We start from the raw sequence: 16064 nt of genomic DNA on the forward strand, positions 1-16064 counted from the left end.
GTACTTTTGCTGGCGCATCAGGCGCAAGCAAAAGTACGCTGGATTTTAGTAGATACGCGCGGAGCCGCGCGTATCCACTAAAATCCTGGATCGGCGCGCGCAAGGCTATGAATTCTGTATAGCCGGCGCGCGCCGAGCCGCACTGCCTACCCCCGTTCCCTCCGAGGCCGCTCCGAAATCGGAGCGGCCTTGGAGGGAATCCTCTAACGCCCTCCCCTCATCTTCCCCTCCCTTCCTCTATCTCAGGGTTTCCCAACCCTCTCCTGGAGGCACACCTAACCAGTCAGGTTTTCAGAATATCCATAATGAATATGCATGAGAGAGATTTGCATACATTGGAGACCCAGGGTATGCAAATCAATCTCATGCATATTTATTGCGGCAATCCTGAAAACCTGACCTGCTAGGTGTGCCTCCAGGAGAGGGTTGGGAAACACTGCTCTATCTAACCCACCCGCCCGGCCCTGTCTACACCCCCACCTTACCTTTCTCCGGGGATTTACGCCTCCCGGAGGGAGAAGTAAATCCCGCGCGACAGCGGGCCTCTTGCGTGCCGGGCCGCGACCTGGGGACGGGTACGGAGGGCGCGGCCACGCCCCCGGACCGCCCCGGGCCGTAGCCATGCCCCCGTACCCGCCCCCAAAACGCTGCTGACAAGCCCCCGAAACGCCGCGACGACCGGGCCCGCCCCCGACACACCCCCGACACGCCCCCCTCGGAGAACCCCGGGACTTACGCGAGTCCCGGGGCTCTGCGCGCGCCGGTAGGCCTATGTAAAATGGGCTCACCGGCGCGCAGGGCCCTGCTCGCCTAAATCCGCCCGGTTTTGGGCGGATTTAGGCGAGCAGGGCTCTTAAAATCCGCCCCTTAGTGTTTGGGTACTTGCCAGGTTCCTATGGCCTGGATTGGCCTCTGTTGGAAACAGGATGCTGGGCTTGATGGACCCTTGGTCTGACCCAGCATGGCAATTTCTGATGTTCTTATGTTCTTACCCATGTGCTCCTCCTCATGGTCTTTACTCCTTGTGATTTGTATTGTGCTGAGCCCACTGCTGCCTCCAAATATTTTGCTGGATCTGAATACTGGCTCTCTGGTACTTTCAGAAGCCGTGCTGATATATGTTTTTCTACTTGGTGGCTGGATCTGGCAGCCCTGCACGTTTTAGTCTTTAGAGCAAGGGGGACCAACTCGGTTCCTCAATAACTATAACAAGGTCAGAAGAGAGATCTATTTCATTTATTTATAAAAATGTATTGATCGCCTTCCAGTTTTCATGCATATTCATTGTGGATATTCTCAGAACCAGACCTGTTTGTGGCGCTTGGACTGGAGTTGGCCATCCTTGCTTTCAAATGTCCTCGGGCTTGACCAAATATCTTGAGAAAAGGTTTTCAAATTTGATGTCTTTTCCTAACTATATGAATTTTATCTTTGTCTGTTACTTACATGTAAGTATGTGCATTGAACATTAAATAATTTACATGCCCCTCTGGATGTTGATCTGCTGATCATGGTATCCTAGTCCCCTTGCATTCTGTACAGTCTTTGTGCCAGTTGGCTTCAGTTGGTCCAAAGATTGTATAAAATCCATGTTACTTTTCTTTCTCAGTCGACAAGCAGGATGAATTGGCCATAAAGCATGAGTGACTTCATTTGATGAGCCAACATGGACCCATCTCTCAAATCTCGGTCTGTCTTTGACCAGATTACCACATGGATGTGTTCCAAGTCTCTACATTTTGTTTTGGCTTTGTAGTTGTTCTTGTTGCATTTATTTCTTTCTTGCCCACCACCTTAGCAGCCCTCAACCGAAATTATCAGTTCTAAAAAGAAAAACCCATAGAAAAGGGAAAAATCCAAGGCCAAGAAGACTGCAGTTAGTGGTTTTCAGGCCTGCTTTTGAGGGCGCTTGATGTCCATTACAGATATCCATTCTGTCTGTTGCTTTCTGGGCTTGGATCACAATGCTTCCAGCTGTTAGTTGTGATCGAATGCTATCAAGGGTGTGGCAGTACTGTGCCTGTAAGAGTCCCTATGGAAGGTGCCATTGTAAGAGCATCTGTGTGAATTAGGACAGCTGTACTGTCCTAATTGACACCTCACACTGGAAAGAGCTGTACTCTTTCCAGTGTGAGGTGTCAACAGATTCTTGGTGTCCTAAGAAGTCAAGGTAGCATTCTTCTCCCTCCTCCCCCTGTGGCACTGGCTTCCGGATCTGCCACAGGTCAGCGTATAAGCATGGTGTTGAAGACTGTGCCACTGGATGAGGCTCTGAGAAAAGCACCTAAGTGATGTGAGGGACTCCCTCCAGGATCATCTTCATTGTCATCAATAAAGAGGCAAGCACTATTGACATGGGCTTCCAATGGAGCAGACCTTTCCTAGACTCTGGATGGGAGATGGCTTGGTGCCATGAAGGACTTTGCTGAAAAAGCTATCTATTCTATGTGGAGCCAACATTAACCAGGGTCTCATCGGCTGGAGCTCTCATTCCAGTAAAGTGTCATCTTCCTCAGTAATAGGCTAGGGTGCCTTTGATTTCATAGGAGCAGAGAGTGCCTTAGTGCAAAGATGGGCACCTCTGATTCAGATGGTTCGTTCTAGTGCCAGTCAGCGGGGTGCAGTCAGTGCAAAGTATGATGGTTCTAGTGCTTCTGCAACTGCTATAGCATTTTATGTCATTCTGAGGCAATTTGCCCTGTGTGTTAAAGCTGGCTTCTAGTAACAAAAAGCAATTGAAACGTTTTTGAGCAATTTATAGCTCTGACTATTTAGCAGTTTTGGGTGGCAAGAGTTGTATGTCTTTTAAAGTAACTTCCATAGTATTCCTTGTGAAGGCACGTTGGATCATATTATGATAGAGGCCTTTTTCTATAAGGGGCTAGAACTCCTGTATTAAGGATGGTGGGGGTCTTTTTTTTTTTTTTGTAATGTCAGTAGGTAATTTCTAGTATTGGGCATGAGTATCAGGCTGAATCTTCGTGTGTGTGTGTGTACACTATAAAATGTTGACTGAATGATTGGTGATACCTCTTACTTTTTTTACATGTATATACCTAGTAGTCATTGTCCACCAGTAAAGGCCAGATTCTCTAAGTCCTGTGGACTCCTGGACCCCTTGCACCCAACATCTTCTCTGTATCCGACCTACATTCATGATCTCTTTATCTCTCATTCTCTTTCTACTTTAAATCTTCTCAGTCATGCCTTTGCTGCCCTAACTCAGAGCCTGATGTTTGTGTTTGTTTTGTCTATCAGTCTTGACTAGACTGTAAGCTTCTTCAATAAATAGGGGCTGGCAAACAGCGCTGCGTACATCTGGTGTTCCCAGTTAAAATGATTTATTTGTGCACTATTAATATACACTTAATGTGTGTGTTTGTTTTTTTTTTTTTCATTTCAGGTTCTGGTGTTAATTGTTCCTGCTGATGCTAAGTCTGAACAGGCTTCCCAAAATCTGCCTTCTGTCAAATATCGTCACACTGACCGTACCACCAACAAAGAGCTTCTGTGTGACAAATGCCCAGCAGGAACCTACGTGTCCAAGCACTGTAAGGAGAACACCCTAAGGGAGTGCAGCCCTTGTTCACCTGGCACCTTTACAAAACATGAGAATGGGATAGATAGATGCCATGTCTGCAGGGAGCCTTGCCAACGGCCGATGGTCGAGAGAGCACCTTGCACCGCCTTGTCTGACCGTGAGTGCAGCTGTCCACCTGGTAACTTCCTGTCCAATGACATCTGCACCCCTCATACGCTCTGCCCAGCTGGCTGGGGGGTGAAAAAGAAAGGCAGCGAGACGGAAGATGCAAGGTGTAAGCAATGCTTGCGTGGTACTTTCTCCGATGTGCCTTCTAGTGTGATGAGATGCAAAAGTCACACAGACTGTTTGGGACTAGGCCTGGTGCTCATCACACCAGGGACGAGAGAGAGTGACAACGTATGTGGCGTGTTCTCATCTTTTTCTGGTACAGGCACGGTTTCAACAGAACCATTGGAAGAAAGTGGCAATAGGACCGCTCTTCCCACTTCTCCTCCCAAAGGTAATAAGTACGTTCAGTATATTTTGAAATTTGCATTTGTTTACTGATCCATTTTATCTATCCTTGTGTGCTCCAATTTGGAGTCATTCGTTTTTAGTCATTGTTACTTCCACAGTATGGTAACATTTTCTTTTATGGATAATGACTTATTATTGACATGAGTACTTCCATTTTCTTATGTTCTTTTTACACTGTATGAATTTGCAGGTTTTTATTATAGAAAACCATATTTATTTATTTTTTATTTACTCTTTTTTTTTTTTTTTTTTTTTCCCCTTGGAATTTTACCACAGGACCTTCCACCTTCCTGATGGCGAACAACAATTTGACCCTGATGGGTCAAATTACAGTATCAGTAAAAGCTAAATGAATCAAAATATCAAATTGCCTGTTACTTGACTCTAGAGAAATGCATTCGTTTTTGCTGAATTGGAAAATGTCAACAAAATTGTCCAATTCGGCATGGATCAGAGGACCTGAAAAACGATCGGGCTTTCCCTGAAATTTCAGGGAAAATCGTTTTTTGGGTTAACACGGGGGGGGGGGGAGGGGCACATTTATTAAAAAAAACAAAACAAAAAACCCCAAACCCACCCCAACCTTCAAATTTATTTAATTACAACCCCCCCCCATGACTTACTAAAAGCCCTAGTGGTCCAGTGGGGGTCCCGGGAGCGATCAAAATGGCACCGTAGCCCTTTGCCCTTACCATGTGACAGGGGCTACCGGTGCCATATGTTCAGGGCAGGGTACAACATAAATGTTTTGTTCATTGCGCCCTTTTGCATGTTTATAAGGGGTTTCAGTACTTGTGTAGTGGGTAAGGTTGTTTTTTTTTGGTTTTTTTTAATTTGTTTGTTTACTTGGATACATGACAGTACATTATCCACATACTGATTCAACCCTAGAGAATTAAAAGCATATGCCTTGCACTGACCCACAGTGACTTTCCAAGTAGGAAAACAAAAACACTTCCCAGATTCTTTAAAGTGATGTCCAGAGTATCATACGGATCTGAAATCTTATATAAATTTAAGGGGAACTATTCAGCGAATATTGCATTGATTGAACATTCTAAGTTATATACAGGAATGTTTTTTGCATTAAATTCTGAGTTGCAGACAGATTGGGCTAGATTTCTACAAAGAGCTGATGTGCTTAAAAAGAACTGGGAACATTACATTGAAAAATGATAGCTGTTACACACTGTTAGACTATCAGGAGAGGATAAGAAAACCAGAACTAGTATATTCTGGGGTAGAGCCCCTGTTGAAAAGAATATGTACACTTTTATAAAGTTACTTTACAATATGGCCTAAAAAGGAAAGATAAGTTATGAACTAGAGAGAAAAAAACTTATTGAAGAAAAATCCTCCCTTCTTTTCAGTGGTCTGGTAGCCATATTTGTGGAAAACGTGTCAGTTGACTCTAAAATCTCTGAAAAATTGCCAAGTGGGTGAAAAACATGGCAAGGCATTTTGAACAAGATGATTTCCAAATAAGCGCACACACGTGTTTAATGGCAAAGAAATGTAGTAATTTAGTGAAGGGTGTCGGCAAGCCAGGAAACTAGTGTAAGACCACCTCTAGGGTGTTTGCCTGGACCTCTCAATCATCCACCCAAAGGAAAGGAAAGTAAAAAGTATTCAAAGAAACCATATTCTTTTTTTTTTTTTTTTTTTTTGGTATAATTTTTGGATTGCATATAAAATCAAATAGTGTTCAATGAACTAACACAGAGCTTCTGCTTACGTCTGTATCAGTAAACATTTACAAGCCCCACAATGTTCACAAAGCAATTTCTTTTTCTTTCTTTGCCACTAAACTCGTGCTCACTTTTTGTTGATACGGTGCTTTTGGTTCCTGTTTTGGTGTATTTGAACATTGTTATATACCGGACAATTTGGGCTTTGTGTCTTAGTCGTGGTCTGAACAAGATGATTTCTATATTTTCACACTAGTTATAGACTACGGTAACTTGCAGGCCCTTGCAGTATGGGGTCTGTTGCTTTAAGTAGTCCTTAGAAATCAGGATATTGTAGCACCATTAACTATTAGAATAGAAAGAGGAGTGCAGTGGGTGGCAGAAGCCCTGTTGGCATGATAGAAATGCCCCTTATCCCTTTACCACACACATTTGATAAGTTGGCAGAACTCTGACCCCATTAAGGACCTTTTTAGTTTCAAGTTTCTAAATCCCAAAACAATATTTTCTTCATGCTGCATTTTTGCTTTTGCCTCTCTTTTGGTTGGAGGGTCAGTTTTTATAAACTCAAATTCTATAATGACTTTTTTTTCCTTTCTCTAATGGATTAGATGGGAAATGAAAACAAAATGCATGTGATAATGTGATCCATTAATTGTTTTGTGCTCCTATAATGATGATGATCAAACTATCCTAAATGGCCATTTTATATTTGTTTTTCAATTGCCATGTTTATTTCAGAAGATTTTAATGTACCAGTCACTTTAATTTTATAAATGTGCCCCATGCTACCTCTGTTAGACTGCCTGAGGAAGCAAAAGCTAAATAGTCAAGGTGTGTGCACTGCCTGCCTGTGTGCTTTGTCCAATTGTGATTTATGATAAATGAATGCTCTTGTGTTTTTTTTTTTTTTTTGGGGGGGGGGGGGGCATCGCTTTGTCAGTAACTTTATGTTGATGTATTTATCCTGGAAGTTGGAAGTGCCTGGCCACACCAAGAATGAAACCTTGAGCATAAACATTTTAGATTAAATTGAAATGTTTTTTTGGATGTGGTGTATAATGCTTTGGCACATTACCATAAACCCTGAGGAGAAAAGAAACATATATTAAAAAAAAAAAAAAAAAAAATACCAACTCTATGTAGTTTTCCAGAATTTCAGAGCTTGGCACACAACAGGAACACTCTGTTCCTTTTCTGGAAGCACTATAAGCCCTGGCTGAATATATCGGGCAATGGTGCCTCTACAGTGGATGAGAGGACAGTGGGGTGCACAGAACCTTAAAGCCACCATAGTCTGCCAGGAGAATGACTTTTAGCTGAAACATTCCTAGAGCAAGAAAGGAACTTATGTGCGATGCACCTTTGTGAGCCTGTTGCTTATATAACCATGCTTTTGAGCCAAGTGAATTGAAGTGCTGCATGACAGGTCACTTTAAATGCTCTGTATAGGCCAGTGTGAGACAGATTGCATCGCAATGCCAGTGACCAGAGAGTATCATTTACTTCTTTTAAAGATGAACATTATCAGAACAGTTGTTAGAGCTATTGTGTAGGGTTTATTTTATGATTATATTGTATTTACTGGTTTTTTGATTTATATTTTTATGCTATTGATTAGTTTGTATGTTTTATTTATGCATTTGTGGTTCGATGCTTAGGGCACAGTTTATGGAAAAGCATGTAAGAAATGGAAGATTAGCTTAGATATTAGCATATTTAGGAGTTTTTTTTTTTCCAGTTTTTCACAATCAAATAAAACTGACTTTTAGGTTGGTTATTGTTTCCTGTGTTCCACATGTTATAATTTTTGTTTGCTTGTAAAATTTGAAACCACTGCAGTGTCTCTTTCCCTTCATGTAGGTGTTACTTCTTCAGGACTCCACTTTGCTGCTTCTACAGGGCTACCCAGAATTTTCAATGCAACCTCAAGGAATGAGACAAATGAAATTAACATGACCGTCCCAAGCCCCAGGGCTACAAAACACCAGCAAAACCACCATCACAAAAAGCACACCCAGGTAACTGCTGTGAAGACACAGCCGGCCATGGGGTTGACGGGAGGTGAGGGAGCAAAGACCGCAGCTTTCAAGCCCACCAGACGGGGACCGCCACGGCAGAACGTGCATAAACATTTTGACATCAATGAGCACTTACCCTGGATGACTGTCCTTTTCCTGCTGCTGGTTCTTGTGGTGATCGTGGTTTGCAGCATTAGGAGAAGCTCGCGCGTCTTAAAGAAGGGACCAAGGCAGGACCCAAGCACCATCGTGGAAAAGGCTGCAATGAAGAAACCCACTGCGCTCACGCAGAACAGGGAGAAATGGGTCTACTACTGCAATGGACATGGTAAGTAGAACACACACATTGCAAGAAGAGTGGCATGTGGTAGAACTTTATTTATTTTTAATTTTTATATACCGACATTCTTGTATAATATACAAATCATACCGGTTTACATTAAAACAGGAGATGCAGGAAAAAAGTTACCTTTGTCAAATACATTTAACATTTAATAACAATGAAAATTGTTAACAAGGGATAACTATGAAAAAAGAGAAAGGTAAACAAAAGTGGAAGAAACATAGAATTTAAAAAGAAAAAAAACGAAAAAAGGTAGCACCAAGGGTTGCACGAAGGGGTGCACAAAGGGGAGTGCCCCTTTGTTGCGCGACGCCAGGTGGAATGGCGCCGTTTACCGGCTTGACGCTGGGCTGGATGACATCACAAGGGGGCGGGTCTCATGCTCACTGTTTTTCTTCATAGCGATCTCCATTCACATTTTAAAACTGATTTTTTTTCAGCTTTTCTCTTCAGTGAAGCATCTCAAAAGTGCCCTATAGGCTATTGTTATATGGTTAGAATAGATATAGAAATTTCTAGAATAGCACACCAAAACATTATATTCATTTGGGGGTGTCTGTTGCAGGTAAGTCTCCCCATCACACATTAGGGCAGAATATTCTATAAAAAGTACTGTACTCATCCCACAGGAAGAGAGAGGTTCACATGCAGAATCCATCTATTTACTCTGTGGGAGAAACTCCATGTCTGTAACTTGAGGGAATGGATGCCATCTTCCTTGGTGTACTAAGGAAATATAGATCTCTGGCACAATGTGGATTTTGCAAGAAGTGTCAAATACAACTGACTTATTTTTCATGACAGTTTAAATTACTTGATTAGAAGGAATAAGTTTGTCCATCTTGCACGGTGATTGGTAACATAATGGGGTGTTTTTTGAACTCTTTTAAGAAGTTGTGTGTTTGGTTTTTGTTTTGTTTAAAGCATTCCACATCCTGGCCTTTCGATGCAAGCTTGTGAACAAATCTCGTGGCTTATTAAAATATTTAACTGATATTTCTGTAATAGTTAACTTCCTTCTGTTCTTTCATCTGTCGTTGCTGAAATATTGGTACTTTATTGATGAATATTTTTTTATTGTGATATAGGATTAGAATACTTACAATTACTCCTCAAGGAAACTTGACTCTCACACCCTGATGTCTCTTCCATCTTGCGCCCCCCATCAAGATGATCCTTTTCAAATCAGAAACCTATAGGTGTATGGGGTGAGGGTGCTATAGGGACTATGTGCTGGTTCAGTTTTGCGCTTTGTATGGGCCTCCCTGCCAATCCTGTCCTAGAAAGCTGTGCCCCGCAATCCTCTGCCCAGGATATTGATCAGCTAGGAGGCTGAGGCAGGGGGCAACCATAACCACGATCATAGCTTGCAATTTGCAAGCTTTTCAGTGGGTTTCTTGAGTGTTCCTTATAATTCTCCAGAAGTGAATTATGGAAATCTATTATGCTTAATGGTAAAGCTGAATATTTGAAACGAGCAGATATAGAAATGTGCTTCAGGGAATATTTTCAATTGCTTTGTAACTGGAAGACCTGTTCCGGGGTAAACATTTGCCAGTAAAGTGAGCTTGCCGTCTGAGCTATGCTTATTAGCAAGTCTAGAAACAGCATGTTGTGTACCTAAGAGTCTCTCTTTGTATTGGAAAGAGCGTATTGCCAGGCAGGATTCAGAAACTGGAAATCATCCAGATGGCACTGCTGATTTTGATTTTATGTACTGTGTGAGATATAAATTATATATCATAAATAAAATACTATACACACACACATATATATATATATACATTTTTTTTTTTTTTGAAGATATGATCTTTCAGTTTAGAAAGGATTGCAGCCATTTTATTCACCATGTCCCGCTATGTATTCCAATGAGATGTCCAGTGGCAATGTGCAACATGTCTCTGTACCTCAAAATAGCATGAGAATCCCGCTCACCCTATTTGTATATTGCCTTTGCAAGCATGAACAGGGCTGGGGACTGGGTTCAGAGATTTCATTAAACTGCATGAAGAAGAATACTGTCATCGGTGACAACACTGCTTTACGGCTGTATTTTAGATTAAATGCCTTGCAGTAAGAGATGCATCTTCTCTGAGTTTTTTGTGCACTTTTTCCTCTTTCTGTGGTCTGATGACTGCATACAACACCTGGTATTCCTTAGGTCAGGGGTGAGCAAACCTGGGGGTTGACCCTCGGAGGGAGCTTGAACAATCCTGAAAGGGGGCATATTGACTACCCAATCAAGGAAGGAAAAAAATGGCTGTACAGTCAAGTTTATCTGCTGTGGAGGCACTGCAAGCTTAGCAGGGAAGGAGCTGCCAAAATGCAGGGCCCACCGTAAGCATGCCATGGCCTAGCCCTGCGTCTTTCAGTGGGCCAGGGAGGGGGAAGGGGGTGCTACTTACCCTGTTGCAAAACTGGACATGGGAGCAGCCACTGCAGAGTTCCTCAACCCAGGCAGACCTGCCGCCCTCAGGCTTCAGTCTGGGAGGAGTTCCTGCTGCTACCAAGGAGGAGAGATCTCGGCTATTGCCCGCTGTGGGTGGGTGGGGGGGGGGGGGGGGGGGGGGGAAGGTGGTGAGGTAGAGGAGGGGAATGGGGGGAAAAGAGGGCCAGACAGATTGAGGAGGTGGGGAAGGGAAAATAAAGACAAAAAAATAAGCAAATTAAAACATGAAAAAAATTAGATGAGCGAACTAAGAAATACAAAATTAGGAAAAATGAGTGAAAAATGTAAAAAAGCACAAAAGCTGGGCAGATTGGGATAGAATTTCTTAGCTCCAAAAACTTTTGGATGCCATCCAAATTTTTTTTTTTGTTTTGTTTTCAGCCCTTACCATTATGGTGTGGAGTGTCTGTGCATCTGGTGTGCTGTGGTTTGAGCGCCTCTGGCTGATTGTGGTCTATCTACCTGTGTCTAAATGTGATATTTGTCAAGGTGTGTTGTCTATTCTTCGCTCTTCTGTCTATGGTGTGTCTTTGTGTTTTTCTGTCTAGGTGTGGTATGTTTGTGTCTGTGCTTGTCTGAGTGTTGGGTGTCTTTAGGTATGGGGTAGCTATGTATGTGTCTGTCTAGGTACAGGATGTCTGCTTCTCTGTACCGATGCAATAAAGTGTCTTAGCCTAGCACGCAGGTTAACGCTCAGTTGGATGCGTATTTTAGACATGCTAGAATAACGCCCGATGCAATAAGGGGATTGGCGCATCCACATCGCTCGTTGAAACAAATGTGTAGTTAATAACGCTCATCAATGTAAATTCCATGTAGATGAGGCTATTGGCTAGTACCCCCAATGCAAAAAATCACAGGTTGACCAATGCATCCTTCTTAACATGGCAAATTTAACGCCAACCCTGGAGCTGGCAATAAATTATACTGCAAGTCACGAGCACATGAAAATAAAAATGCTGGACTCTATGGTTTCTCCGACTTAGTATCGTTGTGATACTAAGTTCTGCTGCTTGCGGCGCTTAAATTTGAGGGAAAAATGTAAGATTACAAAAAAAAAAACCCCAAAATTTCTGGCTGCACAACATACACACTGCAGCCAATACATAAAACATATGTATTGAGTGCCCAGGAGAGGTGGATCTGCATGCATTAGTAAGACGGGCACTCAATTCGCGCGCCCGTTTTGCTCGGCGTGATATTGCATTGGCCCATCCACCTGTGTGTGTGTGTGTGTGTGTGTGTGTGCTTACTCCTTTCAGCCACATGAAGAGTGAAAACTGGGACCGGTGTGGCATCCTGGTAAATACCTTCGTGTGTATACACACAGACACGCACACATCTCAGGGTGCCATGGCTCAAAATGTTGGCAAGCCCCACCCTGCCTTAGATGTAGAAGGTCAAACGAGAGATTGAACAAGAGCTTAACTTTCTTTAAAGGAGTTACATGAAGTCTGTGTGCTCTCCCTTGGGTGTTAAATTGCATTTGTAGCGCCGCTCGAGGTGGGCCCACTGACCCTTCAAGTTGGGTTGGTGATAGATCTTTTCATGCAGCACTGCTGATGTATGCCGTGGCCTCAGTGATGTCCTTTGTACTTTTGGGCAGAAATTGCCCGTATGTAAATGTCTGGAATGAACCCCATAAACAATTCCTAAGAGATCATTTTCTATTGTAATTGTACTATTTCTCCACTAGACCCTTGAATTCAATTGATAGTAATAATCCTTTCTATATCAGGTGTTCAAATTCTCTATCTATCTATCTATCTTTGTTTTTAATAGCATTTTATAGTTTAGTACTTTTGAAAACAAATGGCTAATCACATCTTAACATGTTTTAAATTATTTTGTAAATTATTTTGTAAATTAACATGTCTTAAATTATTTTGTTTAAATTGTACTCTCCTTACTCCGTTGAAGTTATTTATTGTTCTCATTAAGTTATTTTATTTTATTTTTCCAAGTTAAATCTTCCCTGTTCTCTGTAAGACATTATTCTACATTCTGTCAATTTTATTGTTACAATGTAAACCGAATTGATTAGTAACTTTGTTGCTAGAACTTCGGTATATAAAACTGTTAAATAAATAAATCTTGGTTGGACGGTCTGACTGAAACTTTCTAGCATCTAGACTGTGGGGAAAACTTACAAAGGGGAGATGTCTATGTTCCAGCCAGGAAACCTGAAATCATCTGCCCTTGATCTCACACATACGGTAAGTATTTATTTATTTATTTTTTTATAGAGGGCATCGACAGGGAATGGCCCACTATATTCACATCATGTTTTCTAATCCATCTCCTCTAAGTACTCTGATTCTCTGACGTAGAGAAGAGGATAGGAGGCTAGAGGACTCTTCATCTGGCCCGTTACAAGAGTCCATCCTAAGAATTCTTTTGACTGACCCTAACACAGGCAGTCCCAGTCTCCTGGATCTTCTGGCAGATTTCCGGTCAGCCTGCTCCCGTTCATCTCTTCTGACCTGCTGGATTTCCCGGCCAAAAAATGCCCTCGGCTCCAATCACAAGTCAGTCCATGGCTGCATTTCCTCCTTTTGCTTTTAAGCCTTGATAAGTGCATGTTGGAGAGCACGTTTGCCATGGCTGCTTCTTTTCCCCCCCAGTGTTTCCACGTGGGGGAGGGAGCTCCAAGGGCACCTGTGGGTACATTGAATGCTTGTGCAATGTCTCTCCCCATTGCTGCACTACCAAGGCTGCTTCTGTTGATTTGCGCTTCTGAGGAGGAGACAGAGGTGGGCGAGAAGAGGGCTGAGGGAAGGATCTGGGGAGGGGTGAGAGATGGGAGGAATGAACCGGAGAGGGGTTGGGAGGCAAAGAGTGAGGCTGGGAACAGAATATGGAGGGCTGGGGGAGGGTGTGAAAGGCAAAGAAAAGGAGAGAGGAGACTGGAGAGGTAGCAAAGAAGTGGAGAAGAGAAGTGGCATAAAAGAGAATAGAGGGGAGAGATGGATAATGAATGAGTGTAAAATGGAAAAAAAAAAAAAAAGTAATAGGAATCGGGAGACCACACATGATGCAGAAAAGTACAAACAGTCCGAGTCAGTAAAAGTCGCGGGAGAGCGGGCGCGCGATTCAGGGGGGAAGAAGATGCAAATTAGGGCCCGCGGTAAAGAGAGGGCGCTAGAGACACTAGCGCCTCCTTTTTGACAGGAGTGGCGGCTGTCAGCGGGTTTGACAGCCGATGCTCAATTTTTCCGGCGTCTGTTCTCGACCAGCTGAAAGCCACGGGTTCGAAAAATGGACGTCTGCTAAATTGAGCGTCCGTCTTCAGACCCGCGGGCCACTGGCCGATTAATTTTAGGGCCTCCGACTTAATATTGGTATGATAAGTCGGAGGGTGTACAGAAAAGCAGTTTTTTCTGCTTTTCTGTCCACTTTCCTGGTGCCGGCAGAAATTTATTTATTTGTTGATTTTTATATACCGACATTCCTCGGAACATCATGCTGGGTTTACATTGTAACAAAATAACAAGAGAGAGAAATACAATAAACAGGGAAGGGAAGGGTGGAGCAGTAATGAGAGAGGACAGCAGTAGGAAGGATAGGGAAAGAGAAATTTGATAGGAACATTTGAAGAAAATAAAATGAACAATAGACGATATGTACAGGTGGGCTGGTAGGTACCAGACCAGTGATGGCAGTGACGGGGGGGGGGGGATGGTAGGGTAGGCTTAAAGGAGGGTGAGGGGAAACTAATAACAGAATTTAGGCGTCATTGCTTAGGGGGGAGAAACACTATATTTTGGAGTCTTTTCTTGGGGTGAAGAAAGGGGGAGAAAAGGAGAAGCAGAGAGGGGAAAGGGTGGGCTGCGGGGTTAAAGTCAAGCTAAGTTTGGTCAACGTCTGGGTACGCTAATGTAAAGAGCCAGGTTTTGAGCCCTTTTTTTTTTTTTTTTAAATTTAGACAGGTTATGTTCTAGACAGAGGGCCGTGGGCAGGGTCTTCCATAGGGAAGGATTAACGCCAGCCTTTGGGCAGGCGTTAATTTCTGAAAGTAAAATGTGCGGCTTGGTTGCACATTTTACTTTCTGTATCGCGCGGGAATAACTAATAGGGCCATCAATATGCGTTTGCATGTTGCGGGCGCTATTAGTTTCGGGGGGGGGGGGGGGGGTTGGTTGCGCATTTTCGACGTGCTATTATCCCTTACTGTATAAGAGGTAAAGCTAGTGCGTCAAACGTTCATCCAAACCCGGGCTAACAGTGCGCGCTCTACTGTATCAGCCCGAAAGGAAGATAGAAAGTTATTTTCCATGTAAATATTGTAGGTGACATCCACGTTCTTAAAGAAATTCTTATAACAATTTAAATTTATATTTTGTAGATATGTAGATTTTTTTTTTTTAATTTATAGATGTTAACCATCACATGCCACTGCTCGGTAGCTTTCTTTTGCATTATTTGGTAATCTTAATGAAGGGTGGTGGGTGGAACATGTCACTGCCTCCTTGCTAAGTCACCTTGAAATCCACAGCCCAGCCTTGGGCTGTCTGCAGATACATCCGGGCGGACGAGGCCAATGTGACTTCTCGCTCTAAGCTGGTGCCGCTAGCATTGGGCAGGTACACCAAGGTCTGGTTTTAGCTGGTCGAAACTTTCTCTCTGTGGTGAGCAAAGGCCAGAGAAACTGCTTTCCTAATTGTCTATTGTTTATGCGCTATAAAGTCAGCCTCCAATTTGCAGGCTCTTACGGCTCATTAGTCTGAACGTTAGGCTTGGTGGGGGAGTGAGAGTGCTTGTTATGCTGCATACCTAGAGTGGGCCAGTTGTGCCTCACGCTGTATGCCAAGTTGTTTTCATAATTTATGACTTTTAAAAGGCATGACATCTGAATTGCCTCTGTAAAGAAATGCCTGGGGATAGTTTTATTAAACTTGAAATTTACATTGTGTTACAGTAATTCAGCATTTTACCTTTTTTTTATTTTTTAATAGCTTGCTGTGAATTCTTATACTGAGCACACTGACCAGCTTCAGCGCTGGCATTTAAGCATCCCTCAAAATGAAAGAGTTGGCAATCAAATTCAAAGTTAGATTATCCTGTTTTAGAGGTTTCCAAATGAACTAAAGATCTCCTTCTATTATGCTTAGTACTTTTGGCTCAATAAATTATATAAAAAAAAAAATGGAAAAATTTTTTAATTGACTACTTTTTGTGAAAAACAATTATAAAAGTGATTTAAAAATAAGCGCCTCTGTGCCTTTAGCATTCTCACTACTTTGCTGGTTTGCCTTTCGACTTGTTGAAAATGCCAGTCACAACTTCATTCTTTGGCAGAGAACATTTCAGACTAAAATTACTGATGGATTGGTTTAACAATATGAGTAACTTTTTTCCTTTCACAAATTCCCCCTTCCCCCCTCCCTGGACCACTGAAAGACGCAGGACTAGGCCATGGCATGTTTACGGTGGCCCTGCATTTTGGCAGCTCCTTCTCTGCTGAGCTTGCAGTGCCTCCATAGCAGATAAACTTGACTGTACA

At 42.8% G+C, this 16064-nt stretch overlaps 1 protein-coding gene across 2 annotated transcripts in view; it reads left to right on the forward strand.

The window, feature by feature from the left end:
- The window catches only part of TNFRSF21 (TNF receptor superfamily member 21), a 146962-nt gene that overhangs the window by 40457 nt on the left and 90441 nt on the right, over positions 1-16064 (forward strand). For both annotated transcript variants that reach the window (XM_029596053.1, XM_029596052.1), the window contains exons 2-3: positions 3404-4043; positions 7612-8097. In XM_029596053.1, coding sequence (XP_029451913.1) covers positions 3404-4043; positions 7612-8097 — 1126 coding nt within the window. The remainder of the gene's footprint in view (positions 1-3403; positions 4044-7611; positions 8098-16064) is intronic.

Source organism: Rhinatrema bivittatum, chromosome 3 (assembly GCF_901001135.1).
Source record: "Rhinatrema bivittatum chromosome 3, aRhiBiv1.1, whole genome shotgun sequence".
In the NCBI taxonomy this organism is placed as follows: domain Eukaryota; kingdom Metazoa; phylum Chordata; class Amphibia; order Gymnophiona; family Rhinatrematidae; genus Rhinatrema; species Rhinatrema bivittatum.